Source organism: Oncorhynchus keta, chromosome 31 (assembly GCF_023373465.1).
Source record: "Oncorhynchus keta strain PuntledgeMale-10-30-2019 chromosome 31, Oket_V2, whole genome shotgun sequence".
NCBI lineage: Eukaryota > Metazoa > Chordata > Actinopteri > Salmoniformes > Salmonidae > Oncorhynchus > Oncorhynchus keta.
Window position 1 is genome coordinate 22844540 of NC_068451.1, and position 27734 is coordinate 22872273.

Sequence of the window (27734 nt, forward strand, 5' to 3'; positions counted from 1 at the left end):
TCAACTGAGGGATTGTAGGGGAAGAAGGCCACTAAACATCCTTAACAGACCCAGCTATACACCCTGTCTGAATGGACTGCTGGGCGGTTACAGACACAGCCACTGTTCTCTGACCTGAAAGACAGCCATTGTCGCATCCACACCCCAAACCTTCACAAAATAACTAAAATGCTAAATATGCATCCACGGACTAACACACACTGATAGAGAGTGGATGCAGGCAGGCTGTGGGAGGAGAACAGGGGTTATATAAACCAGACACAGGCGGACAGATAGACAGCTGACACTACTCTGGGATATACTGAACATATACTGAACATGTACTGAACGACAGAGCGGAAGAGGAGGAGGAAGAGGAAACAACCAGAAACTAAAGCACTGGCCCACTATATTGACCTGACTGAGGATAGAGAGAGAGGGAATGACAAGATAACACAACAACCACAACGAGAGAGGGGGATGAGACAAGAAGAGAAAACACGGAATCTACTTTGTTTGGATCAGAGGGACAATATCCTTTCCGAGCTACAACGACAGAGAGCACAGAGCAATTTCCTTGCTGTCAGGTTCTGGTGTGGTTGCTGTTAGGGACTTGGAGGTTCCATGCTACTTCAGTGCCATTGACAGTGCCAGGGCCCACGGTGGGTAGTGGTAGTATTGACAGTGCCAGGGCCCACAGTGCGGTAGTGGTAGCATTGACTGGCTAATTGCAGACAGAAGGCAGACTTTGTAGCAATCTGGGGATGACACCACTGTTCTCCTCAATCAGACAGTGTTCAGCGAGGTGTGTGCTGCAGTCCGGTTACCCTCAGTAAGATATACGCTCTCCGGGCCGGGCCCTCGCCGCTGCTGCATTAGGAGCCGCCAATCAGAACCAACAACCAACTCCACACGGACCGCAGCAGCTGAACTGAGCTCACTGACGGAGCGGGCGGTGAACACGAGACTCAACACAGGGACTGAACATAGTGACTGGAAGCAGCCGTGTGCAGCAGAGAGAGACATTGTGATCCTGTATAAACATACAGAGAGAGGACATACATACACGTTACATCTCTACAGTGGGACGAATAGAGAGAGAGATGTAGCCTATAGAGTAATGCTATACGTGTGATCCTGTAGGGTGTTTATATCACACAGGGAGACTGTAGTCATTTGTAAAGCAGTTACCATCACAGTTGGAGACGGTGATGTGTGATATCGAACCGTGGGAGACAATTTAGCTAATGACGTGTTTGTGTTGTCAAAAGTATCATGTGTGGGGATGGAGCCCGAGTTGAGAGATATGGGTACAGGAACAGTATAATGACCTGTTTCAGATGGTTTACTCCGATGTGTCTGTCTGGCTGATGTAGAGTAAAGATATTGGTTTGTTTGGTGTTGGGATTCTGGTCTGTGGTTTTCCATTTGAGTGGTTCTAGCCTGTTGGTTTGTATCATTGCTTTGCTCCATTGATTTGATGTTTAGTTATGTAGTCCTACACAGCAGAGCAGCTCGGTTGGCAGACAGTCATTTGGCTAATTGTGTGCTGATAGTTAGTAGCAACGTTGTAAGACATTCTAGATCGACGCTGTGGTGATGTTAGATCGGTGGTGTTTTATCAAAAGACTGCAGCTCTGAAGAATCGTGTGTGTTGTGTACTGGTAAAACCCGGCTTTGTTGTGTGTCACTGCAGCCCTAGTTGTGCTCTGCTGTGCTCTGCTGTGCTCTGCTGTGCTCTGCTGTGCTCTGCTCTGCTGTGTTGTACGGCGCCTGTGTCCTGTGTCACAGAGGAAGCATTGATCAGACAGCTACTGAGGCTCAATACACAATGAGGCCTGGCCCGAGATCTCTCCTCCTCCCCACCCCCCTCTCCCTCTCCCTGCGTGCCCTGCTCCTGCTCTGCCTTGCGCGTAAGTCACACACACATGCGCGTGCACACCACACACATGCGCGTGCACACCACACACATGCGCGTGCACACCACACACATGCGTAATGGACGTCCAATGTGCATTCACTGAAAATCTACGTACTGTACATTCACACATACACATGATGACACACACTAACTTACATACAGATGGGGGATCTTCATTTCATCACGCTGTTGCAGAACTTTCCTGCAATGCAGGACATTTTAAATGGATAGTGGTTGTATTTGAGCTTTGGAAAAGGCTTCTGAATTTGGAATTTCTACTTTGAAATTTCAGGCTTGATTTTCCCTCACAAAAAAAGTATCACCCCCTACAAAAATATCCATTAATTTACAATCCACGTAATAATTCACATTTCCTGTTGCTGTAGGATTTCCCTGCTGTAGCAAACTGGCTCACATGTAAGACCCTACATCTGTACAAACACTGACTCAACCTCACTACCTCAAGCTAGATTATCTTTCTCCATCTTTCACCTCTCAGTGGGATAATTGTTGCCAACATGTGAAAATGGGAAGATCGGGAGACGTCATGTAAAATGGGGAAAAGCTATAGAGTGAGGGAAATTGAAGACAATTCGCGTAGGGATCGAAAGATAGTGGACCGAGAGAAAAGCAGAGTGTGAATGAACTCTCAAATCTCTGATTTAGGTGTGAATTTCCAATGAGCATTATGTATGAGCAGAGTGCTATAGAGAGGAGGGATACACCCGTGGGACTGTAGGACTGGGGAAATGTGGAAACACAAACCAGAATGGAGGAGGACAGGTAAAAGAGGCGAGAGAGAGAGAGATAAGTCTCCCGATCTTCCCATTATCACGTGTTGGACACAATTATCCCAGAGAGAGAGAGAGAGAGATCACAGCCTCTGAGAGCCTTCTGAAGTACACCACAAAATAAAGGTTGACCAGAGGAGAGACAGACTGGTAGAGGGATGGAGAGAGTGAGAAAAAGGAATATAAGCAAGAGGGAGGGACAGAAAGACAGTGAGCCCAGGAATCAGGAGAGCAGGAGAGCCAGTGTTTCCCCTGTCTTTGATCTATGATTAGGATCACTGTGGGCAGGAGAGCCAGTGTTTCCCCTGTCTTTGATCTATGATTAGGATCACTGTGGGCAGGAGAGCCAGTGTTTCCCCCGTCTTTGATCTATGATTAGGATCACTGTGGGCAGGAGAGCCAGTGTTTCCCCTGTCTTTGATCTATGATTAGGATCACTGTGGGCAGGAGAGCCAGTGTTTCCCCTGTCTTTGATCTATGATTAGGATCACTGTGGGCAGGAGAGCCAGTGTTTCCCCAGTCTTTGATCTATGATTAGGATCACTGTGGGCAGGAGAGCCAGTGTTTCCCCTGTCTTTGATCTATGATTAGGATCACTGTGGGCAGGAGAGCCAGTGTTTCCCCCGTCTTTGATCTATGATTAGGATCACTGTGGGCAGGAGAGCCAGTGTTTCCCCTGTCTTTGATCTATGATTAGGATCACTGTGGGCGGGAGAGCCAGTGTTTCCCCGTCTTTGATCTATGATTAGGATCACTGTCCCGGTCTTTTATCTATGGGCAGGAGAGCCAGTGTTTCCCCGTCTTTTATCTATGATTAGGATCACTGTGGGCAGGAGAGCCAGTGTTTCCCCGTCTTTGATCTATGATTAGGATCACTGTGGGCGGGAGAGCCAGTGTTTCCCTGTCTTTGATCTATGATTAGGATCACTGTGGGCAGGAGAGCCAGTGTTTCCCCTGTCTTTGATCTATGATTAGGATCACTGTGGGCAGGAGAGCCAGTGTTTCCCTGTCTTTGATCTATGATTAGGATCACTGTGGGCAGGAGAGCCAGTGTTTCCCCGTCTTTGATCTATGATTAGGATCACTGTGGGCAGGAGAGCCAGTGTTTCCCCTGTCTTTGATCTATGATTAGGATCACTGTGGGCGGGAGAGCCAGTGTTTCCCCGTCTTTGATCTATGATTAGGATCACTGTGGGCGGGAGAGCCAGTGTTTCCCAGTCTTTGATCTATGATTAGGATCACTGTGGGCAGGAGAGCCAGTGTTTCCCCTGTCTTTGATCTATGATTAGGATCACTGTGGGGGAGAGCCAGTGTCAGGAGAGCCAGTGTTTCCCCGTCTTTGATCTATGATTAGGATCACTGTGGGCAGGAGAGCCAGTGTTTCCCCTGTCTTTGATCTATGATTAGGATCACTGTGGGCGGGAGAGCCAGTGTTTCCCCCGTCTTTGATCTATGATTAGGATCACTGTGGGCAGGAGAGCCAGTGTTTCCCCGGTCTTTGATCTATGATTAGGATCACTGTGGGCAGGAGAGCCAGTGTTTCCCCGGTCTTTGATCTATGATTAGGATCACTGTGGGCAGGAGAGCCAGTGTTTCCCCTGTCTTTGATCTATGATTAGGATCACTGTGGGCAGGAGAGCCAGTGTTTCCCCGGTCTTTGATCTATGATTAGGATCACTGTGGGCAGGAGAGCCAGTGTTTCCCCTGTCTTTGATCTATGATTAGGATCACTGTGGGCAGGAGAGCCAGTGTTTCCCCCGTCTTTGATCTATGATTAGGATCACTGTGGGCAGGAGAGCCAGTGTTTCCCCTGTCTTTGATCTATGATTAGGATCACTGTGGGCGGGAGAGCCAGTGTTTCCCCTGTCTTTGATCTATGATTAGGATCACTGTGGGCGGGAGAGCCAGTGTTTCCCCTGTCTTTGATCTATGATTAGGATCACTGTGGGCAGGAGAGCCAGTGTTTCCCCTGTCTTTGATCTATGATTAGGATCACTGTGGGCGGGAGAGCCAGTGTTTCCCCTGTCTTTGATCTATGATTAGGATCACTGTGGGCGGGAGAGCCAGTGTTTCCCCTGTCTTTGATCTATGATTAGGATCACTGTGGGCAGGAGAGCCAGTGTTTCCCCGGTCTTTGATCTATGATTAGGATCACTGTGGGCAGGAGAGCCAGTGTTTCCCCTGTCTTTGATCTATGATTAGGATCACTGTGGGCAGGAGAGCCAGTGTTTCCCTGTCTTTGATCTATGATTAGGATCACTGTGGGCAGGAGAGCCAGTGTTTCCCCTGTCTTTGATCTATGATTAGGATCACTGTGGGCGGGAGAGCCAGTGTTCCCCGGTCTTTGATCTATGATTAGGATCACTGGAGAGCCACCATCTATGATTAGGATCACTGTGGGCGGGAGAGCCAGTGTTTCTGTCTTTGATCTATGATTAGGATCACTTGGGCGGGAGAGCCAGTGTTTCCCCGTCTTTGATCTATGATTAGGATGCAGAGCCATGTTTCCCGTCTTTAATGATTAATCATGGCTGGAGAGCCAGTGTTTCCCCGTCTTTGATCTATGATTAGATCCAATCAGGAAGCCAGTGTTTCCCCAGTCTTTGATCTATGATTGGATCACACAGGGACATTTGTCTTTGATCTATGGGATGGGCGGAGAGCCAGTGAGGTCTTTGATCTATGATTGATCACTGTGGGCAGGAGAGCCAGTGTTTCCCTGTCTTTGATCTATGATTAGGAGGGATGGAGGAGAGCCAGTGTTTCCCTGTCTTTGATCTATGATTAGATCACTGTGGGCAGGAGAGCCAGTGTTTCCCCTGTCTTTGTTATGATTAGGATCACTGTGGGCAGGAGAAGCAGTTTTGTCTTTGATCTATGATTAGATCACTGGGGAGGGAGAGCCAGTGTTTCCCCAGTCTTTGATCTATGATTAGGATTCACTGTGGGGGAGAGCCAGACTCTCTCTGATTGGATCCGCTGTCTTTGAATCTCCAGTGTGGCATCAACGTGTAACGTGTGATCTATGATTTCCAGGAAGCCTGCCCTTGTTGTGATCATGGCAGTCGTTGCCAGTGCTTTGATCTGATTGGGCTGTGGGCAGGAGACAGTGTTTCCCTGTCTTTGATCTATGTCATAAACACGGTCATGGATCTAACCAGCTTAGCACCACTGATACCACAAAGCTGTATTAAATGCAGGATGTTCTGTAAATAACACACTGGTGGAAAACAGTCCACTTCCTCCAAGCCAATCAAAATCTGGATTGCAGAATTTGCATATTGGAAGAGAGGGACATTTGAGCATGGGATGGCGGGAGGGAGGGAATAGATTTACATTTACATTTAAGCAGACGCTCTTATCCAGAGCGATACAAATTGGTGCATACACCTTATGACAACCAGTGAACAGCCACTTGCATCTAAATCTTGTTGGGGGAGAGAGAAGGATTACTTAGATTAGCCTATCCTAGGTATTCCTTGAAGAGATGGGGTTTCAGGTGTCTCCGGAAGGTGGAGATTGATGCTGTCCTGGCGTGGTAGAGGAGTTTGTTCCAGATTGGGGGCCAGTGCAGCGAACAGTTTTGACTGGGCTGAGCGGGAACTGGTACTTCCTCAGTGGTAGGGAGATGAGCAGGCCAGTGGTAGATGAAGCAGATGCCCTTGTTTGGATGTAGGGTAGATCAGAGCCTGAGGATGAGGTGCCGTTCCCTCACAGCTCCGAGCTTCAACTGGAAGCCAGTGGTAGAGCGGAGATGAGCGGAGTGGTAGAGAGTTTAATGGCACAGGCAGGGAGCCCAGATGAGTTGAGGAGTGGTAGAGAGAGATGAGAGGAGTGGTAGAGAGAGAGATGAGGATGAGCACCAGACGGAGAGAGGAGATGAGCAGAGGGTTTAAGAGCAGGGAGCCCAGCCAACAGCGAGTTGCAGTAATCAAGACGGGAGATGACAAGTGCCTGGATTGACCTGCGAGCTTCCTGGTGAGGCAGAGAGATGAGATGTTGTAGAGAGTGGTAGAACGGGACACCGCCTGATGAGATGAGAAGCAGGGTGTTGTCCAGAGATCACGCCAAGGTTCTTAGCGCTCTGGGAGGAGGACACAATGGAGTTGTCAACCGTGATGGCGAGATCATGGAACGGGCAGTCCTTCCCCGGGAGGAAGAGGAGCTCCGTCTTGCTGAGGTTCAGCTTGAGGTGGTGATCCGATCCACACTGATATGTCTGCCAGACATGCAGAGATGCGATTCGCCACCTGGTCAGAAGGGGAAAGGAGAAGATTAATTGTGTGTGGTCTGCATAGCAATGATAGGAGAGACCATGTAGAGAGGTTATGACAGAGCCAAGTGACTTGGTATAGCGAGAATAAGAGAGGGCCTAGAACAGAGCCCTGGGGGACACCAGTGGTGAGAGCGTGGTGAGGAGACAGTGGTAGGAGAGTCAGGAGATGAGATCGGAGAGGGAGGAGGGAGTGATAGGTAGAAGAGAGAGATGAGCGAAGGAGTGGATCTATGGAGAGAGATGAGAGGAGAGGAGGTAGCAGAGAGAGAGATGAGATGAGCAGTCTCAGTGAATGACTAGTCTTGAAACCTGACTGATTTGGATCAAGAAGGTCATTCTGAGAGAGATGAGAGCTGGCCAAGGACGGCACGCTCAAGAGTTTTGGAGAGAAAAGAGAGAAGGGATATGGTCTGTAGTTGTTGACATCGGAGGGATGAGTGGAGGTTTTTTTCAGAAGGTGCAATGAGCTCTCTTGAAGACGGGAGGGGTAGCCAGCGGTCAGGGATGAGTTGATGAGCGAGGTAAGGTAAGGGAGAAGGTCTCCGGAAATGGTCTGGAGAAGAGAGGAGGGGATAGGAGCGGGCAGGTTGTTGAGAGAGATGAGATGAGCAGATTTCATCTGGAGAGAGAGAAATGAGATCAGAGCATAGGGTAGGGCAGTGTGAGAGATGAGCGGGTCGTTTGACTTAGCAAACGAGGATCGGATGTCATGACCTTCTTTTCAAAATGGTTGAGTGGTAGCAGAGAGAGATGAGGGAGGGGGAGGATTCAGAGGGAGATGAGGTGGCAAAGAGCTTCCTAGTGGTTAGAGGCAGATGATGAGATAGAATGGTAGAAAGTGGCTTTAGCAGCAGAGACAGAGATGAGGAAAGAGAGAGATGAGATGAGCAGAGGGTAGAGAGAGATGAGATGCTGCCCGGAGCCCTGTTCTGACAGTAGAAGAGTGAGAGAATGAGGAGGAGGGATGGAAAGAAAGAGAGAATGAGTTTTTAGCCTTGGCAAGGAGGCTGGGTTATATAATTCCTGCCAATGAAGCAGTTTTGGGTGAGCAGTGAGCAGGAGGAGGGAGACTGGCCAGGTAGAGGGATTGATGTGGGGGTAAGACTCTCCCCTCTTGGCCGCTGTGAATCTCCAGTGTGGCATCAACGTGTAACGTGTACATTTTCCTTAAGCTGCCCTTGTTGTGCATGGCAGTCGTTGCCAGTGCACTGTTGGGCTGTGACGGCTCGTCATAAACACCATGGATAACCAGCTTTAGCTGTTTAAAGGGACTGCATACACACTGGTGGAAAACAGAGAGAGGTAAAGAGAGAAGGGATTGGAAGAGAGGGAGATGAGATGAGCGGAGTGGTAGGGAGAGAGGAGATGAGCGGAGTGGTAGAGAGAGATGAGATGAGTGGTAGAGAGAGATGAGATGAGCAGAGTGGTAGAGAGAGATGAGATGAGCGGAGTGGTAGAGAGAGATGAGATGAGTGGTAGAGAGAGATGAGATGAGCGGAGTGGTAGAGAGAGATGAGATGAGAGGAGTGGTAGAGAGAGATGAGATGAGCGGAATTGTAGAGAGAGATGAGATGAGCGGAGTGGTAGAGAGAGATGAGATGAGAGGAGTGGTAGAGAGAGAGATGAGATGAGCGGAGTGGTAGAGAGAGATGAGAGGAGTGGTAGAGAGAGATGAGAGGAGTGGTAGAGAGAGAGATGAGATGAGAGAGAGAGATGAGATGAGCGGAGTGGTAGAGAGAGATGAGATGAGCGGAGTGGTAGAGAGAGAGATGAGATGAGTGGAGTGGTAGAGAGAGAGATGAGATGAGAGGAGTGGTAGAGAGAGAGATGAGATGAGCGGAGTGGTAGAGAGAGATGAGATGAGATGAGTGGTAGAGAGAGATGAGATGAGCGGAGTGGTAGAGAGAGATGAGCGGAGTGGTCAAGAGAGAGATGAGATGAGAGGATGGTAGAGAGAGATGAGAGGGTGGTAGAGAGAGATGAGATGAGAGGAGTGGTAGAGAGAGATGAGAGGAGTGGTAGAGAGAGATGAGATGAGAGAGTGGTAGAGAGAGAGAGATGAGAGGAGTGGTGAGATGGGAGGATGACAGAGATGTGAGAGAGGTAGAGAAGAGAGAGGAGCTGGTAGAGAGAAGAGATGGGAAGATGAGAGAGATGGTAGAGAGAGGTGAGATGAGAGGAGTGGTAGAGAGAGAGATGAGATGAGCGGAGGGATGTGAGATGAGATGAGAGAGTGGAGAGAGAGATGAGAGAGCAGGTGGTAGAGAGAGATGAGATGAGGGATGTGAGATGAGGGAGTGGTAGAGAGAGAGAGTGGAAGGGTAGGGAAGAGATGAGATGAGGGATGGTAGAGAGAGATGAGATGAAGTGGAGAGAGAGATGAGATGAAGGATGGTAGAAGGATGAACAGGGATGAGAGAGCGGAGTGGTAGAGAGAGAGATGAGATGAGCGGAAGGATGGTAGAAGAGATGAGATGAGGGATGGTGAGAGAGGATGAGATGAGCGGAGTAGTAGAGAGAGATGAGATGGGAGGATGAAGAGAGATGATGAGATGAGCGGAGTAGAGAGAGAGATGAGCGGTGAGAGAGGATGGGAAGGGTGAAGAGAGATGAGATGATGGAGTGGTAGAGAGAGATGAGATGAGCGAAGGTGAGCAGAGAGATGAGATGAGGTAGAGAGAGAGAGGAGATGAGAGGAGGATGAGAGGGAGATGAGATGAGAGGAGTGGTAGAGAGAGATGAGATGAGCGGATGGTAGGAGATGAGATGAGCAGAGATGATGAGAGAGGTAGAGAGAGAGCTGAGAGAAGCAGAGGGAAGGATGAGATGAGGTGAGGGATGGTAGAGATGAGAGATGAGATGAGCAGAGCTGGTAGAGAGAGAGAGATGAGATGAGCAGATGTGGTAGAGAGAGAGAAGAGAGATGAGGTGAGAAGGATGGTAGAAGAGATGAGATGAGGGATGTAGAGATGAGAGATGAGATGAGCGGAGTGGTAGAGAAGGATGAGATGAACGGGATGTAGAGAGAGATGAGATGAGCGGAGCTGGTAGAGAAGGAATGGGGGATGGAAATAGGGATTGAAGGTCATAAAGAACATGAAGGTCAAAACATAGCTGTGAGAAGGATGAGAAGGATGAACAGGGATGTGAGATGAGGTAGAGAAGAGAGGAGCTGTGAGAAGGATGGGAAGGATGAACAGGGATGTGAGATGAGGTAGAGAAGAGAGGAGCTGTGAGAAGGATGGGAAGGATGAACAGGGATGTGAGATGAGGTAGAGAAGAGAGGAGCTGTGAGAAGGATGGGAAGGATGAACAGGGATGTGAGATGAGGTAGAGAAGAGAGGAGCAGTGAGAAGGATGGGAAGGATGAACAGGGATGTGAGATGAGGTAGAGAAGAGAGGAGCTGTGAGAAGGATGGGAAGGATGAACAGGGATGTGAGATGAGGTAGAGAAGAGAGGAGCTGTGAGAAGGATGGGAAGGATGAACAGGGATGTGAGATGAGGTAGAGAAGAGAGGAGCAGTGAGAAGGATGGGAAGGATGAACAGGGATGTGAGATGAGGTAGAGAAGAGAGGAGCTGTGAGAAGGATGGGAAGGTTGAACAGGGATGTGAGATGAGGTAGAGAAGAGAGGAGCTGTGAGAAGGATGGGAAGGATGAACAGGGATGTGAGATGAGGTAGAGAAGAGAGGAGCTGTGAGAAGGATGAACAGGGATGTGAGATGAGGTAGAGAAGAGAGGAGCTGTGAGAAGGATGGGAAGGATGAACAGGGATGTGAGATGAGGTAGAGAAGAGAGGAGCTGTGAGAAGGATGGGAAGGATGAACAGGGATGTGAGATGAGGTAGAGAAGAGAGGAGCTGTGAGAAGGATGGGAAGGATGAACAGGGATGTGAGATGAGGTAGAGAAGAGAGGAGCTGTGAGAAGGATGGGAAGGATGAACAGGGATGTGAGATGAGGTAGAGAAGAGAGGAGCTGTGAGAAGGATGGGAAGGATGAACAGGGATGTGAGATGAGGTAGAGAAGAGAGGAGCTGTGAGAAGGATGGGAAGGATGAACAGGGATGTGAGATGAGGTAGAGAAGAGAGGAGCAGTGAGAAGAGAGGAGTGTAATGAGGAAGAGTGGATGTGTGAGAAAGAGAAAGAGAGAGAGAAATACACACAGGGGGGTACATAATTCTGCTGTTAACTCAGAGGGGTGTTGTGAGGGAGAGAGTGAGAGAGAGAGTGAGTGAGAGAGGATTAGAGGAAAAGAGAAGGCCTGAGATGAGAGAAGAAAATCAGACATTTCTTCCAACATTCTTCCAATTTCATCTGTTTGTCCTCATGTCCTCTCTCTCAATCCCACTCCCTCTCTCTCCCTTTCTCCCTGTCCTGGACAAAACAGGATGATTATACTGCAGACTTGAGCTGCAGAACAAATCACATTTAGTGATGGAGAGTGTGGAGATAGAACCATGCGGGAATGAGAGATACCCCCTGAGTCAGAGAGAGAGAGGCAGACAGACAGACAGACAGACAGACAGACAGACAGACAGACAGACAGACAGACAGACAGACAGACAGACAGACAGACAGACAGACAGACAGACAGACAGACAGACAGACAGACAGACAGACAGACAGACAGAGAGAGAGAGAGATAGAGAGAGGCGGACAGAGAGCAGGAGTCTTGCAGAATGGAAGGAAAGTATCACAAGTTTAGAGGCTAGATGATGGAAGAGAGACATGGATAGAGGGACGCAAGTAAAAGAGAGTGAATATGCACAGAGAAGAAGAGAGGAGGAATGAGAGATGAAGGTATAGAAGGGGCATGGGGGAGTAGTACAGGGAGAAGGTGAGGGAACGAGGGAGTAAGTGAAAAGGAAGAGGGAGGTATTGAGATTAGAGGAAAATAGAATACAGCAGGGGGAAATGATGAGCTCTAAGGACCAACAGGAAGAGAGGGAGGGAGGGAGAGAGAGAAGAGGAAAACAGAATGAGACCAATAAGCGACCAGAGATTTTTTTATTGTTTATTTGACTTTTGTTTATTATCTAGTTCACATGCTTAGGCAATGTAAGCATATGTTTCTCATGCTGATATAGCCCCTTAAATTGGAGAGAGAGAGAGAGAGAGAGAGAGAGAGAGAGAGAGAGAGAGAGAGAGAGAGAGAGAGAGAGAGAGAGAGAGAGAGAGAGAGAGAGAGAGAGAGAGAGAGAGAGAGAGAGAGAGAGAGAGAGAGAGAGAGAGAGAGAGAGAGAGAGAGAGAGAGAGAGAGAGGGGAAGAAAAGAGGGTTAGGGAGAGCGAACAGAGCTAGGTAATGAAAAAGAGAAGAAGCTAGATTGTAAAGGATTATGTATTATTTATAGTTGAGCCTTTTTTTGTGGATTTGATTGGCAGTGTTAAAATCCTGGGAGAGATGAGGGATAATTTTAGACCAGAAAGAGAGAGAGAAGAGGGAGGAGAAGAGGGAAAATAATCTTATTCTGTCAGCTTTTTCACTGATGCAGAGGCAGCACACCCAGCAAAACTCACTGGTTTACCTGAAGCAAACGCTCTCTGACAAGCTTAAACACAGAAAAATGAATTTCCGTATGCAGCTAATCATAGCTAACCACACACACACACACAGACACAGTATAGCGATTTGAATGTGTTGTCAACCCATTTAACTGGTAAAAAAATTCACTTTCGTTGGGAAAGACAGCTGTTTTCTTGACTTGTTGTGTAGCCTATCTAGACTCAACCTCATGTGAAGTCCCTCTGGCTGCCTGCTAGCCTCTCTCTCCTGTCTTGTTATTGACCTGGAGGGTGTGTGTGTGTGTGTGTGTGTGTGTGTGTGTGTGTGTGTGTGTGTGTGTGTGTGTGTGTGTGTGTGTGTGTGTGTGTGTGTGTGTGTGTGTGTGTGTGTGTGTGTGTGTGTGGCTTGAAGTCTCCATGGTGATAACTCAGTCCACTAATCCTACAGTAAACTACACGCTGAGCCATTCTAGGATTTACTGAGACCCCTCCGTCTTCATACACCTATGCTGTGTTCCCAACTACCCACCCTCCTCTAACCCTCCTTTTAACTCAGCTTCACCTTGGGAACCATTTAGGACGCCCCGGATACGACCTTGTTTATTTATACCTATATGTTTTATTTATTTATTTGTTTGTTTATGCATTTTTAAATGATTGGTTGCCTGAGTGCTGTGCAGCTGGCATAAATAAATGCACCTTTTCAGAGCCTTGGATAGAGTGGAGGGGAGCTCCTATCAGGGCCTTTCACTGCGATGAAACACTGCCCCCACTTGGCCAAAAGGGGAACTGACAATAGTATCTTGTTTTATTTATCTGTTTTTCATACTGTCAGTACACCGCTTCGGTATCGATCGCCTTACATTCTCTCTCAGTCTAATTCCATGCATGTGGGGTATTTTATTATGACTCTGATTTTAATGGGGTCAGGATTAATACTTCTGCCACGGTGGGTCCTTTCTCTTCTGTAGTCATACTACTGTATAGAAGTCTAGCCCTGCATATTGGTATTCACAAGCCCCTGGTCTACAGTGGAGGGACTATAAAAACTGCAGTTAAAGTGGCAAGGCCACCATGGGGCCATGCTGAGGGGACCTGCGTCATCTCATATCTCTTTCCCAGCTGTGGTGTTATTATACCGGACCCCCGCTCTGCTCCTCCATGCATTTCCTGGTTTGACTGTTCTGTCCCTGTCTCCCGCCACCCTGGCCTGGTCCCGTTGGCTTGGCAGCCAGGTGCGTGGTGGTGGATGTGTCATGCACAGCGGCCTGCCTGCCTGGTCTGTCTGTCTCTACACCAGCAGCATCGGCGGGTAGCGAGGCCTCATCTCCATTGAAGAGGTGACAGCTGGCGAAGGAAGTGGAAGTAATGGACTCTAATTAGTCCTATTTTCTAGCCTCGGCCTCAAACATCCCACCACTCCTTTCTGCCTGGATTTGTATGTGCTGTTCTATGGGTTTTGATATGAATAACTCACAATGACTTCCCAGGCTGGGCTTCTGCTTGATGTATGGTGCTGCTAGTACAATTAGTGCCATTAAAACAATGGTGGCCAAGTTGCCGGTTGCCAGGGTGATGAGTAATACCAGTCATTAAGTAGCCTAAATAATCGGGATGGAGGTGGTGAACGCTGATGGCCGTGATATGAATCACAATATTGATGTAGAGAATGGCGAATAATAATGACTCCAATTAGTGATAATTGGCCAGGAGTTTTTGGTGTGTCCTCTTTTTCTCTCTCTCTCTCTCTCTCTCTCTCTCTCTCTCTCTCTCTCTCTCTCTCTCTCAATTCAATTCAATTCAATTCAAGGGCTTTATTGGCATGGGAAACATGTGTTAACATTGCCAAAGCAAGTGAGGTAGACAACATACAAAGTGAATATATAAGGTGAAAAACAACAAAAATGAACAGTAAACATTACACATACAGAAGTTTCAAAACAGTAAAGACATTACAAATGTCATATTATATATATATATATATATATATATATATATATATATATATAATATGACATTTGTAATGTATATATATATATACAATGTACAAATAGTTAAAGGACACAATATAAAATAAATAAGCATAAATATGGGTTGTATTTACAATGGTGTTTTTTCTTCACTGGTTGCCCTTTTCTTGTGACAACAGGTCACAAATCTTGCTGCTGTGATGGCACACTGTGGTATTTCACCCAGTAGATATGGGAGTTTGTCAAAATCGGGTTTGTTTTTGAATTCTTTGAGTCTGTGTAATCTGAGGGAAATGTGTGTCTCTAATATGTTCATACATTGGGCAGGAGGTTAGGAAGTGCAGCTCAGTTTCCACCTCATTTTGTGGGCAGTGAGCACATAGCCTGTCTTCTCTTGAGAGCCATGTCTGCCTACGGTGGCCTTTCTCAATAGCAAGGCTATGTTCACTGAGTCTGTACATAGTCAAAGCTTTCCTTAAGTTTGGGGCAGTCACAGTGGTCAGGTATTCTGCCACTGTGTACTCTCTGTTTAGGGCCAAATAGCATTCTAGTTCACCCTGTTTTTTAGTTCATTCTTTCCAACGTGTCAAGTAATTATCTTTTTTTTTCTCATGATTTGGTTGGGTCTAATTGTGTTGTTTTTGCTGCCATTAGGCTTTGTCTCTTTCTCTCTCTCTCTCTACCAAACACAACCAGAAACACAACCACACACAATCACAATCACAAAGACAAACACAACCACACACAACCACAAACACAACCACACACAATCACAAAGACAAACACAACCACACACAACCACAACCACAACTACACACACAACCACAAAGACAAACACAACCACAAACACAACCACACACAAACACAACCACACACAACCACAAAGACAACCACAAACAGAACCACACACAACCACAAACACAACCACACACACAACCACAAACACAACCACACACACAACCACACACAACCACACACAACCACTAAGACAACCACAAACACAACCACACACAACCACACACACAACCACACACACAACCACAAACACAAACAAACACAAACACAACCCCACACCACCACAAACACAACCACACACACAACCACTAACACAACCACACACACAACCACACAAACAACCACAAACACAACCACACATACAACCACAAACACAACCACACACGACCACAAACACAACCACAAACAAACACAAACACAACCACACACAACCACAACGACACACAAGCACAGACACAACCAAACACAAACACAACTACACACACGACCACAACCACAAACACAACCACACACGACCACAAACACAACCACAAACACAACCGCACACAACCAGACAACCAAAACACAACCACACACGACCACAAACACAACCACAAACACAACCACAAACACAACCGCACACAACCAGAAAGACAACCACACACGACCACAAACACAAACACAACCACACACACAACCACAAACACAACCACACACACAACCACACACAACCACAAAGACAACCACACACAACCACACACGACCACAAACACAACCACAAACACAACCACAAAGACAACCACACACAACCACAAAGACAACCACAAAGACAACCACAAACACAACCAGACACGACCACAAACACAACCACAAACACAAACACAACTACACACACAACCACAACCACAAACACAACCACACACACAACCAGAAACACAACCACACATGACCACAAACACAACTACGCACACACAACCACACACAACCACAAACAGAACCACACACGACCACAAACACAATCACACACACAACCACACACACAACCACACACAACCACAAAGACAACCACAAACACAACCAGACACGACCACAAACACAACCACAAAGACAACCACAAACACAACCAGACACGACCACAAACACAACCACAAACACAAACACAACTACACACACAACCACAACCACAAACACAACCACACACACAACCAGAAACACAACCACACATGACCACAAACACAACTACGCACACACAACCACACACAACCACAAACACAACCACACACGACCACAAACACAACCACAAACACAACCACACACAACCACAAAGACAACCACACACGACCACAAACACAAACACAACCACACACACAACCACAAACACAACACCACACACAACCACAAAGACAACCACACACAACCACACACGACCACAAACACAACCACAAACACAACCACAAAGACAACCACACACAACCACAAAGACAACCGCAAACAGAACCACACACGACCACAAACACAAACACAACCACACACACAACCACACACACAACCACACACAACCACAAAGACAACCACAAACACAACCAGACACGACCACAAACACAACCACAAACACAACCACAACCACAAAGACAAACACAAACACAAACACAACCACAAAGACAACCACAAACACAACCACAAACACAAACACAACCATACACAAAAACACAGCCACACACTACCACAAACACAACCACACACAGCCACAAACACAACCACACACCACCACAAACACAACCACACACCACCACAAACACAACCACTAACACAACCACACACACAACCACAACCACAACCACACACAAAAACACAACCACACACAACCACACACACAACCACAAACACAACCACACATACAACCACAAACACAACCACACACGACCACAAACACAACCACACACAAACACAACCACAAACACAACTACAAAGACAACCACAAACACAACCACACACAAACACAACCACAAACACAACCACAACGACACACAAGCACAGACACAACCAAACACAAACACAACCACACACACAACCAGAAACACAACCACACATGACCACAAACACAACTACACACACACAACCACACACATACACAACCACACACAACCACAAACACAACCACACACGACCACAAACACAAACACAAACACACACAACCACAAAGACAACCACAACCACAGACAACCACACACGACCACAAACACAACCACACACACATTCACAAACACAACAACAAACACACTCAACCACAAACACAACCACAAACACAACTACAAAGACAACCACAAACACAACCACACACAACCACAAACAGAACCACACACGACCACAAACACAACCACAAACACGACCACAACCACAACCACACACACAACTACCACACACTCAACCACACACACAACCACACACATGACCACAAACACAACTACATACACAACCACAAACACAACCAGAAACACAAACACAACCACACACACAACCACACACACAACCACACACAACCACAACCACACTCGACCACAACCACAACCACAAACACAACCAAATAAACAACCACACACACACAACCACAACCACAACCACACACACACACAACCACACACACACAACCACAAATACAACCACACAGACAACCACGTCCACACACACACAACCACAATCACACACGCAACCAACCACAACCACAGCTGACCACAAACATAAACACAACCACACACACAACCAGACACGAGCCACCATTACATTACCATAATGTCATTTCAAACTGCAATATACTATACAGACAGGTGGCAAGAAGGCTGAACTACAAACTGTGTGTGTGTGTGTGTGTGTGTGTGTGTGTGTGTGTGTGTGTGTGTGTGTGTGTGTGTGTGTGTGTGTGTGTGTGTGTGTGTGTGTGTGTGTGTGTGTGTGTGTGTGTGTGTGTGTGTGTGTGTGTGTGTGTGTGTGTGTGTGTGTGCGTATGTTCAACAGGTGTGAAGGGGTGCATACGTGTGTGAACCGAGAGAGAAGGGTAGAATGTATGTAGGGGAAAGAGATCTCTGTGTGTGTACTACTGCTGTTGGCCACTTAGCTTGTACGGTTCCCATCTGCCTCAGTCCAGTGTGTGGGTTGTGTTGCTACAGTATGTCAGTCTCTCTCTATTAGGACTGTGTTAGGCTAATGGCTGCTAATGATAATCATGAGAACAGTCCAACCACCAAGCTCATTTACCGCTCTCCCTGCCTGTGTCCATGTCAATTAATAACAGCATTTGTTTCTCTCTCTCTCTTCGTCACCATCTCTCTCTCTCTCTGTTTCTATCTGTTTCTCTACTATGACTCTGCCGCTACTATCCTTCAAAAAGCACACTAGTATTCATGAGTCATGACTACACCACAATATAATTAATGTATCTCACTTCTATGTATACTGACTGTCAATGGAGCAGAATCAATAGTTGTTTACTTGCTTTTCTGTGAATGTTGTGGTTTGTATTGAAGTGAGGTTGAAACTAAATCTCTCTCTCTCTCTCTCTCTCTCTCTCTCTCTCTCTCTCTCTCTCTCTCTCTCTCTCTCTCTCTGTCTCTCTCTCTCTCCCTCTCTCTCTCTCTCTGTCTCTCTCTCTATGTCTCTATCTGTCTCTGTCTTTCTCTCTCTCCCTCTCTCTCTGTCTCTCTCTCTCTCTCTCCCCCTCTCTCTCTCTGTCTCTGTCTCTCTCTCTATGTCTCTATCTGTCTCTGTCTCTCTCTCTGTCTGTCTCTCTGTTTGTCTCTGTCTCTCTCTCTCGCTGTCTCTCTCTCTCTCTATTTTTCTCTGTCTCTGTCTCTCTCTCTCTCTCTCTCTCTCTCTCTCTCTCTCTCTCTCTCTCTCTCTCTCTCTGTCTCTGTCTCTCTCTCTATGTCTCTATCTGTCTCTGTCTCTCTCTCTGTCTGTCTCTCTGTCTGTCTCTGTCTCTCTCTGTCTGTCTCTCTCTCTCTCTTTTTCTCTGTCTCTGTCTCTCTCTCTCTCTTTCTCTCTGTCTCTCTGTCTCTCTCTCTCTCTTTCTCTCTCTCTGTCTCTCTCTTTCTCTGTCTCTCTGTCTCTCTGTCTCTCTCTCTTTCTCTATCTGTCTCTCTCTTTCTCTGTCTCTCTGTCTCTCTGTCTCTCTCTTTCTCTCTCTCTCTGTCTGTCTCTCTGTCTGTCTCTGTCTCTCTCTCTCTGTCTGTCTCTCTCTCTCTCTCTTTTTCTCTGTCTCTGTCTCTCTCTCTCTCTTTCTCTCTGTCTCTCTGTCTCTCTCTCTCTCTTTCTCTCTCTCTCTCTCTCTCTCTGTCTCTCTCTTTCTCTGTCTCTCTGTCTCTCTCTCTCTCTCTCTCTCTCTCTCTGTCTCTTTCTCTCTCTCTCTCTCTTTCTCTCTCTCTCTCTCTGTCTCTCTTTCTCTCTGTCTCTCTGTCTCTCTGTCTCTCTTTCTCTCTCTCTCTCTCTGTCTCTCTCTTTCTCTGTCTCTCTTTTACTCTGTCTCTGTCTCTCTCTCTCTCTTTCTCTCTGTCTCTCTGTCTCTCTCTCTCTCTTTCTCTCTCTCTCTCTGTCTCTCTCTTTCTCTGTCTCTGTCTCTCTCTCTATGTCTCTATCTGTCTCTGTCTCTCTCTCTGTCTCTCTGTCTCTGTCTCTGTCTCTCTCTCTGTCTCTCTTTCTCTCTCTCTAGCGCGTTGCCAAGCGGTGCAGGCTGAGAATGTGACAGTGTTGGAGGGAGGCACAGCCCAGATCTCCTGTCGTCTGCAGAACTATGACGGCTCCATCGTTGTCATCCAGAACCCTCGCAGACAGACCCTCTTCTTCAACGGCACACGAGGTGTGTGTTTGTGTGTGTTTTGCATGTATATGTGTGTGTATTTCGTGTGTGTATGTTTATGTGTTTGTGTGTTCATGTATGTCTGTGAGAGAGGGAGATAGTGAGGTTTCAACATTCATCTCTGTGGTCAGGGTTTGAAAAACCAGTCAGCCCCAACCCATTAGCTGGCGTCTTTAGGTCAACCTATTGAACCCATTTTCTGGCCTCTTTAGTTTTAACAAGGTCTCATTTCATTATGGAGGAGTACATTCTAGGACTTCATTCATACTCCCCTCCCTACCTCATTACGCAATAACAACATGGAGCAGACCTCTTCTGCCAGATGAAAGCAGTATATTGAAGCCTTCCGTCCAACTAGCCCTCCCTGTCAGATCAGGACTACCGGTTCACACTATTAAATATTTAGTGCCGCTTGCTCCCTGGGGAGGAGAACCTTTTTTCCATCTGAAAGCATAATGGACCTTAATAGGACAGAGTCAGAGAGAGAAGGGGGGAGAGATAGAAGGGGCGAGAGAGAGGTTAGGTATTGTAGGGTATGAGTTTACCTCTCTCTCGCACTCTACTCTCTCTCACACACAAACAGATGCACACACACACACACACACACACACACACACACACACACACACACACACACACACACACACACACACACACACACACACACACTGCAGGGCGATTCCAATGCTACCCATTACCATTAGAGCAGGGCAACCCATGGTGTTTCTGGGAGCCCTCCGTGCTGAACCATTCCCCTCTATAACTGTAGAAAGGTCCTGCACTGTTAGGTAAAGGGAATGAGGCAATGAGCTGTTCAGCTACAGCACTAAACCAATGGGCTCTGATGAAGCTTGTGTCTCAGATGGCACACTATTCCCTTGATAGTGCACTACTTTAAACCAGGGGATCCTGTCCTCATAGAGATCTGGTCAATAGTAGTGAACTATATAGGGAATCGGGTGCCGTTATGGACACACACAAGGTCTTTTATTAGGCTGTCCAGCATAGAAACAGACTATAGGAACTGTAATAGACCTGTTCAAGAAGACTCTGTGGAGGACTCCCATCTATCTCCTCTAGCTCTGACTGCCTGTGGATCCCATCTATCTCCTCTAGCTCTGACTGCCTGGCATGCAAATGAGCTGGGACAAAAGGTGAAATAGGACTTGAACAAAGCTGTGACATTTAGTTGCCATTTAGTGTTTTTCTGTCGGGAATCACTCTCACATTCAGGGAGCTTTGTGAAATAGTATTCTAAGGCAAATGTAGACTATTTTTCTCTCTGTCTACAATACATTCCTCTGTGTTTCACACAGACACACAACACACACACTAAACCTCTGATATAATGAATGATGCTGTGAAATGGTAGACTATTACACCAGGGAAGAGAGAAGGAATTCTCCCTCCGCAGAAGCAAACACAAAAGAGAAGGGAGAAAGGGACTAATAAGAAGAGAGGAAAGAGAGGGAGATAGAGGGAGGTAGAGAGGAAAGAGAGGGAGGTAGAGAGGAAAGAAAGGGAGGTAGAGAGGGCGGGAGGGAGGTAGAGAGGGAGGTAGAGAGGGCGGTAGAGAGGAAAGAGAGGGAGGAAGAGAGGAAAGAGAGGGAGGTAGAGAGGAAAGAGAGGGAGGTAGAGAGGGTGGTAAGAGAGGAAAGAGAGGGAGATAGAGAGGGCGGTAGAGAGGAAAGAGAGGGCGGTAGAGAGGAAAGAGAGGGAGGTAGAGAGGGCGGTAGAGAGGAAAGAGAGGGAGGAAGAGAGGGCGGTAGAGAGGAAAGAGAGGGAGGTAGAGAGGGCGGTAGAGAGGAAAGAGAGGGAGATAGAGAGGGCGGTAGAGAGGAAAGAGAGGGAGGAAGAGAGGGCGGTAGAGAGGAAAGAGAGGGAGGTAGAGAGGAAAGAGAGGGAGGTAGAGAGGGCGGTAGAGAGGAAAGAGAGGGAGTAAGAGAGGGCGGTAAGAGAGGAAAGAGAGGGAGGTAGAGAGGAAAGAGAGGGAGGTTGAGAGGGCGGTAGAGAAGAAAGAGAGGGAGGTAGAGAGGAAAGAGAAGGAGGTAGAGAGGGAGGTAGAGAGGAAAGAGAGGGAGATAGAGGGAGGTAGAGAGGAAAGAGAGAGAGATAGAGAGGAAAGAGAGGGAGATAGAGGGAGGTAGAGAGGGCGGTAGAGGGAAAGAGAGGGAGGTAGAGAGGCGGTAGAGGGAAAGAGAGGGAGGTAGAGAGGGCGGTAGAGAGGAAAGAGAGGGAGGTAGAGAGGAAAGAGAAGGAGGTAGAGAGGGAGGTAGAGAGGAAAGAGAGGGAGATAGAGGGCGGTAGAGAGGAAAGAGAGGGAGGTAGAGAGGAAAGAGAAGGAGGTAGAGAGGGCGGTAGAGAGGGAGGTAGAGAGGAAAGAGAGGGAGATAGAGAGGAAAGAGAGGGAGATAGAGGGAGGTAGAGAGGGAGGTAGAGAGGAAAGAGAGGGAGATAGAGAGGAAAGAGAGGGAGATAGAGGGAGGTAGAGAGGGCGGTAGAGGGAAAGAGAGGGAGGTAGAGAGGGCGGTAGAGAGGAAAGAGAGGGAGGTAGAGAGGAAAGAGAAGGAGGTAGAGAGGGAGGTAGAGAGGAAAGAGAGGGAGGTAGAGAGGAAAGAGAGGGAGGTAGAGAGGAAAGAGAGGGCGGTAGAGAGGAAAGAGAGGGAGGTAGAGAGGAAAGAGAAGGAGGTAGAGAGGGCGGTAGAGAGGAAAGAGAAGGAGGTAGAGAGGGAGGTAGAGAGGAAAGAGAGGAAAGAGAGGGAGATAGAGGGAGGTAGAGAGGAAAGAGAGAGAGATAGAGGAAAGAGAGGGAGATAGAGGGAGGTAGAGAGTAAAGAGAGGGAGATAGAGGGCGGTAGAGAGGAAAGAGACAGGTTGTGCAGTCAGTCAGACAGTCGATACAAAGTGGGTTTGGGGAAGTTTATGAGACAATGGCCATTGAGTCCCTGTCACACGGTTATTAGCATTATTTGTTATTATCATGATTTTCTCACAATAGATTTTTCCCTTTCTCTGACAACAAAAGAAACATAGTTTTGCTGTCCTATGTCCGTTCTCTCGGTTCTCTCTCTTCTCACTGCCTCTGTGGTTGTTATGATACTATGGCCTTGGTCAGGAGGTCACAGTGGATTGTTGGATTAACTATGTTTAATTCATCTCCTCCTCCTTCACTATCCCCCTTTCAATTCCTCTATTCACTCTCCTCCTTGTTACTCCCCCGGTCCTCTTTTCTTTTGGCCTTGCTTTTCTTTCCATATATTTATGTTTTTATCTCCAATTGTGGTTTTCCTATTGTGTCTTGACCCCCCCGATGCTCTCTGTCTCCCTCCTTCCCTCCCCAGCGTTGAAGGACGACCGTTTCCAGATGGTTCTCTTCACTCCCCGCCTGGTGCGCATCACCCTCACCAACGTGAGCGTGTCGGACGAGGGCGGCTACTTCTGCCAGCTCTACACCGACGACACCCACCACCAAGTGGCCACTCTGTCCGTGTCCGTCCCTCCCGACACCCCCACGGTGGAGGTGAGGCAGGAGGCCGTGGAGGGGGGCGAGGTGGAGCTCACCTGCCTGTCGCCGCGCAGCAAGCCCCCCGCCACGCTGCGCTGGATCAGGGACCGCCGGGAGATACCAGGTCTGTCCGTCCTTTGAAAATCTATCACTATGTCGGTCTGTCATTCTATCTATCAGTATCTGTCTGTCTGACTCTGTCTTTGTTCAGTCATACCTCTCTCTCTGCCTCTCTCTCTCTCTGTTCACTTCCTGCATTCCCTATCTATCCGCCTGCCTGTCCCTGTGTCAGTCTATCCATCTGTCTTTCTCAAACTCCATCATACTCTCTCCTTTTCTGTCCAGCCTTCTACCTACCTCCCTCTTTACTCCCCGTCTGATAAGACTTCCATCCAGCTATCACTCTGATCACTCTGTTTACCATGTTATCTGTCCTTCTGTCCATCTCTTTCTCTCTGTGTGTCTGTCCCGCTGTTTACCCTCTGTCTGTCCTGTTATACCCTCCACCTCTCTCTTCTTTTCTCTCTCACTCCCATCCCGTCTCTCCATCTTAACTCAGCACGTCTCTGTGCCCTTACACTTTGTCCTTTCCCTCACTCTTCTTCTCTTTCATCCCATCTTCCTCTCCTCTTCTCTCTCTCTGTCTCCTCCTTTCATGCCGTGTTCACAAAGCTGTCTGTCCCCTGATGTGACAAGGTTACGTAGCAAGCGGCGTGGGCTGATGCGTGGGGCCCACAGCAGACAGCCCTGTTTTCTGTTCTGCTCTGTAGTGTTGTGGAGCGGGCCCTGCCCTGAGTCAAATACAGTGTGACATGAAAGGTTAGGCTCCAGATCCTGACAGATAGAATGTCTCAGTAATTAAGACAGTATCTCCATGCCCTCATCTCACGCTTCAATTGGGGCTGCTTCAGTTCACTCAGCTGAAATAATTGAAAACTCAGCATGGTGTTAGTTATTGTCATATTTTCACAGACTCATATTATGTGACCTCAGTTTTGGCCACCACCATCCCTCCTCTTCCTCCTCCTCACCTTCCTGTGCCTCATTTGGAGTCTTTTCAAATATTTTTAATCGTATCTCACGCTCTCTTTATCCGCCTTTTATGTCTGAGCCTGTCCAGATCACTCTCTCCTCTTCTCCTTGTCATCAATCATGCCTGTCTCACTCTCTCCTCTTCTCCTTGTCATCAATCATGCCTGTCTCACTCTCTCCTCTTCTCCTTGTCATCAATCATGCCTGTCTCACTCTCTCCTCTTCTCCTTGTCATCAATCATGCCTGTCTCACTCTCTCCTCTTCTCCTTGTCATCTATCATGCCTGTCTCACTCTCTCCTCTTCTCCTTGTCATCTAATCATGTCATCAATCATGCCTGTCTCACTCTCTCCTCTTCTCCTTGTCAATCACTCTCTCCTCTTCTCCTTGTCATCTATCATGCCTGTCTCACTCTCTCCTCTTCTCCTTGTCATCAATCATGCCTGTCTCACTCTCTCCTCTTCTCCTTGTCATCTATCATGCCTGTCTGCCTCCTCTCTCCTTGTCATCTATCACTCTCTTCTTCTCCTTGTCATCTATCATGCCTGTCTCACTCTCTCCTCTTCTCCTTGTCATCAATCATGCCTGTCTCACTCTCTCCTCTTCTCCTTGTCATCTATCATGCCTGTCTCACTCTCTCCTCTTCTCCTTGTCATCTATCATGCCTGTCTGTCTCTCCTCTTCTCCTTGTCATATATCATGCCTGTCTCACATCTCCTCTTCTCCTTGTCATCTATCATGCCTGTCTCACTCTCTCCTCTTCTCCTTGTCATCTATCATGCCTGTCTCACTCTCTCCTCTTCTCCTTGTCATCTATCATGCCTGTCTCACTCTCTCTCCTCTTCTCCTTGTCATCTATCATGCCTGTCTCTCTCTCCTCTTCTCCTTGTCATCTATCATGCCTGTCTCACTCTCTCCTCTTCTCCTTGTCATCTATCATGCCTGTCTCTCTCTCCTCTTCTCCTTGTCATCTATCATGCCTGTCTCTCTCTCCTCTTCTCCTTGTCATCTATCATGCCTGTCTCACTCTCTCCTCTTCTCCTTGTCATCTATCATGCCTGTCTTACTCTCTCCTCTTCTCCTTGTCATCTATCATGCCTGTCTCACTCTCTCTCTTCTCCTTGTCATCTATCATGCCTGTCTCACTCTCTCCTCTTCTCCTTGTCATCTATCATGCCTGTCTCACTCTCTCCTCTTCTCCTTGTCATCTATCATGCCTGTCTCACTCTCTCCTCTTCTCCTTGTCATCTATCATGCCTGTCTCATGTCATCTATCATGCCTGTCTCACTGCCTGTCTCACTCTCTCCTCTTCTCCTTGTCATCTATCAGTTTTCCTCTGGTCTGTCATCTAACTCTCTCCTCTTCTCCTTGTCATCTATCATGCCTGTCTCACTCTCTCCTCTTCTCCTTGTCATCTATCATGCCTGTCTCCTCTCTCCTCTTCTCCTTGTCATCTATCATGGTCTGACATGCCGTCTCTCTCTCTTCTCCTTGTCATCTATCATGCCTGTCTCACTCTCTCCTCTTCTCCTTGTCATCTATCATGCCTGTCTCAATCTCTCCTCTTCTCCTTGTCATCTATCATGCCTGTCTCACTCTCTCCTCTTCTCCTTGTCATCTATCATGCCTGTCTCACTCTCTCCTCTTCTCCTTGTCATCTATCATGTCTGTCTCACTCTCTCCTCTTCTCCTTGTCATCTATCATGCCTGTCTCACTCTCTCCTCTTCTCCTTGTCATCTATCATGCCTGTCTCACTCTCTCCTCTTCTCCTTGTCATCTATCATGTCTGTCTCTCTCTCCTCTTCTCCTTGTCATCTATCATGCCTGTCTCCTCTCTCCTCTTCTCCTTGTCATCTATCATGCCTGTCTCACTCTCTCCTCTTCTCCTTGTCATCTATCATGCCTGTCTCACTCTCTCCTCTTCTCCTTGTCATCTATCATGCCTGTCTCACTCTCTCCTCTTCTCCTTGTCATCTATCATGCCTGTCTCACTCTCTCCTCTTCTCCTTGTCATCTATCATGCCTGTCTCACTCTCTCCTCTTCTCCTTGTCATCTATCATGCCTGTCTCACTCTCTCCTCTTCTCCTTGTCATCTATCATGCCTGTCTCACTCTCTCCTCTTCTCCTTGTCATCTATCATGCCTGTCTCACTCTCTCCTCTTCTCCTTGTCATCTATCATGCCTGTCTCAACTCTCTCCTCTTCTCCTTGTCATCTATCATGCCTTGTCTCACTCTCTCCTCTTCTCCTTGTCATCTATGCCTGTCTCCTCTCTCCTCTTCTCCTTGTCATCTATCATGCCCTCTCTCCTCTTCTCCTTGTCATGTATCATGCCTGTCATCTATCATGCCTGTCTCTCTCTCTTCTCCTTGTCATCTATCATGCCTGTCTCACTCTCTCTCCTCTTCTCCTTGTCATCTATCATGTCTGTCTCACTCTCTCCTCTTCTCCTTGTCATCTATCATGCCTGCCTCATCTCTCTCCTCTTCTCCTTGTCATCTATCATGTCTGTCTCACTCTCTCCTCTTCTCCTTGTCATCTATCATGCCTGTCTCACTCTCTCCTCTTCTCCTTGTCATCTATCATGCCTGTCTCCTCTCTCCTCTTCTCCTTGTCATCTATCATGCCTGTCTCACTCTCTCCTCTTCTCCTTGTCATCTATCATGTCTGTCTCACTCTCTCCTCTTCTCCTTGTCATCTATCATGCCAGTCTCACTCTCTCCTCTTCTCCTTGTCATCTATCATGCCTGTCTCACTCTCTCCTCTTCTCCTTGTCATCTATCATGTCTGTCTCACTCTCTCCTCTTCTCCTTGTCATCTATCATGCCAGTCTCACTCTCTCCTCTTCTCCTTGTCATCTATCATGCCTGTCTCACTCTCTCCTCTTCTCCTTGTCATCTATCATGCCAGTCTCACTCTCTCCTCTTCTCCTTGTCATCTATCATGCCTGTCTCACTCTCTCCTCTTCTCCTTGTCATATATCATGTCTGTCTCACTCTCTCCTCTTCTCCTTGTCATCTATCATGCCAGTCTCACTCTCTCCTCTTCTCCTTGTCATCTATCATGCCTGTCTCACTCTCTCCTCTTCTCCTTGTCATCTATCATGTCTGTCTCACTCTCTCCTCTTCTCCT

General features: G+C 47.5%; 1 protein-coding gene and 1 long non-coding RNA gene across 12 annotated transcripts in view; both read left to right on the top strand.

Moving 5' to 3' along the window:
- The first annotated feature begins 1273 nt into the window (after positions 1-1273).
- The window catches only part of LOC118378683 (cell adhesion molecule 4-like), a 54228-nt gene continuing 27767 nt past the window's right edge, over positions 1274-27734 (top strand). Inside the window, 3 exon segments of the mRNA XM_052489976.1 lie at positions 1274-1892; positions 19917-20063; positions 23405-23692. Coding sequence (XP_052345936.1) covers positions 1811-1892; positions 19917-20063; positions 23405-23692 — 517 coding nt within the window. The 5' untranslated portion in view covers positions 1274-1810.
- Positions 10052-12160, top strand: LOC127914332 (uncharacterized). 11 transcript variants are annotated; one of them, XR_008088093.1, is made up of 4 exons: positions 10052-10297; positions 10356-10529; positions 10588-10645; positions 10695-12160. It is a non-coding gene; the product is annotated as an uncharacterized LOC127914332 (long non-coding RNA). The 11 variants fall into 11 exon arrangements; XR_008088095.1 differs by having other exon boundaries at positions 10356-10471; positions 10530-10645; XR_008088097.1 differs by lacking the exon at positions 10588-10645 and adding an exon at positions 10530-10564 and having other exon boundaries at positions 10356-10471; positions 10672-12160.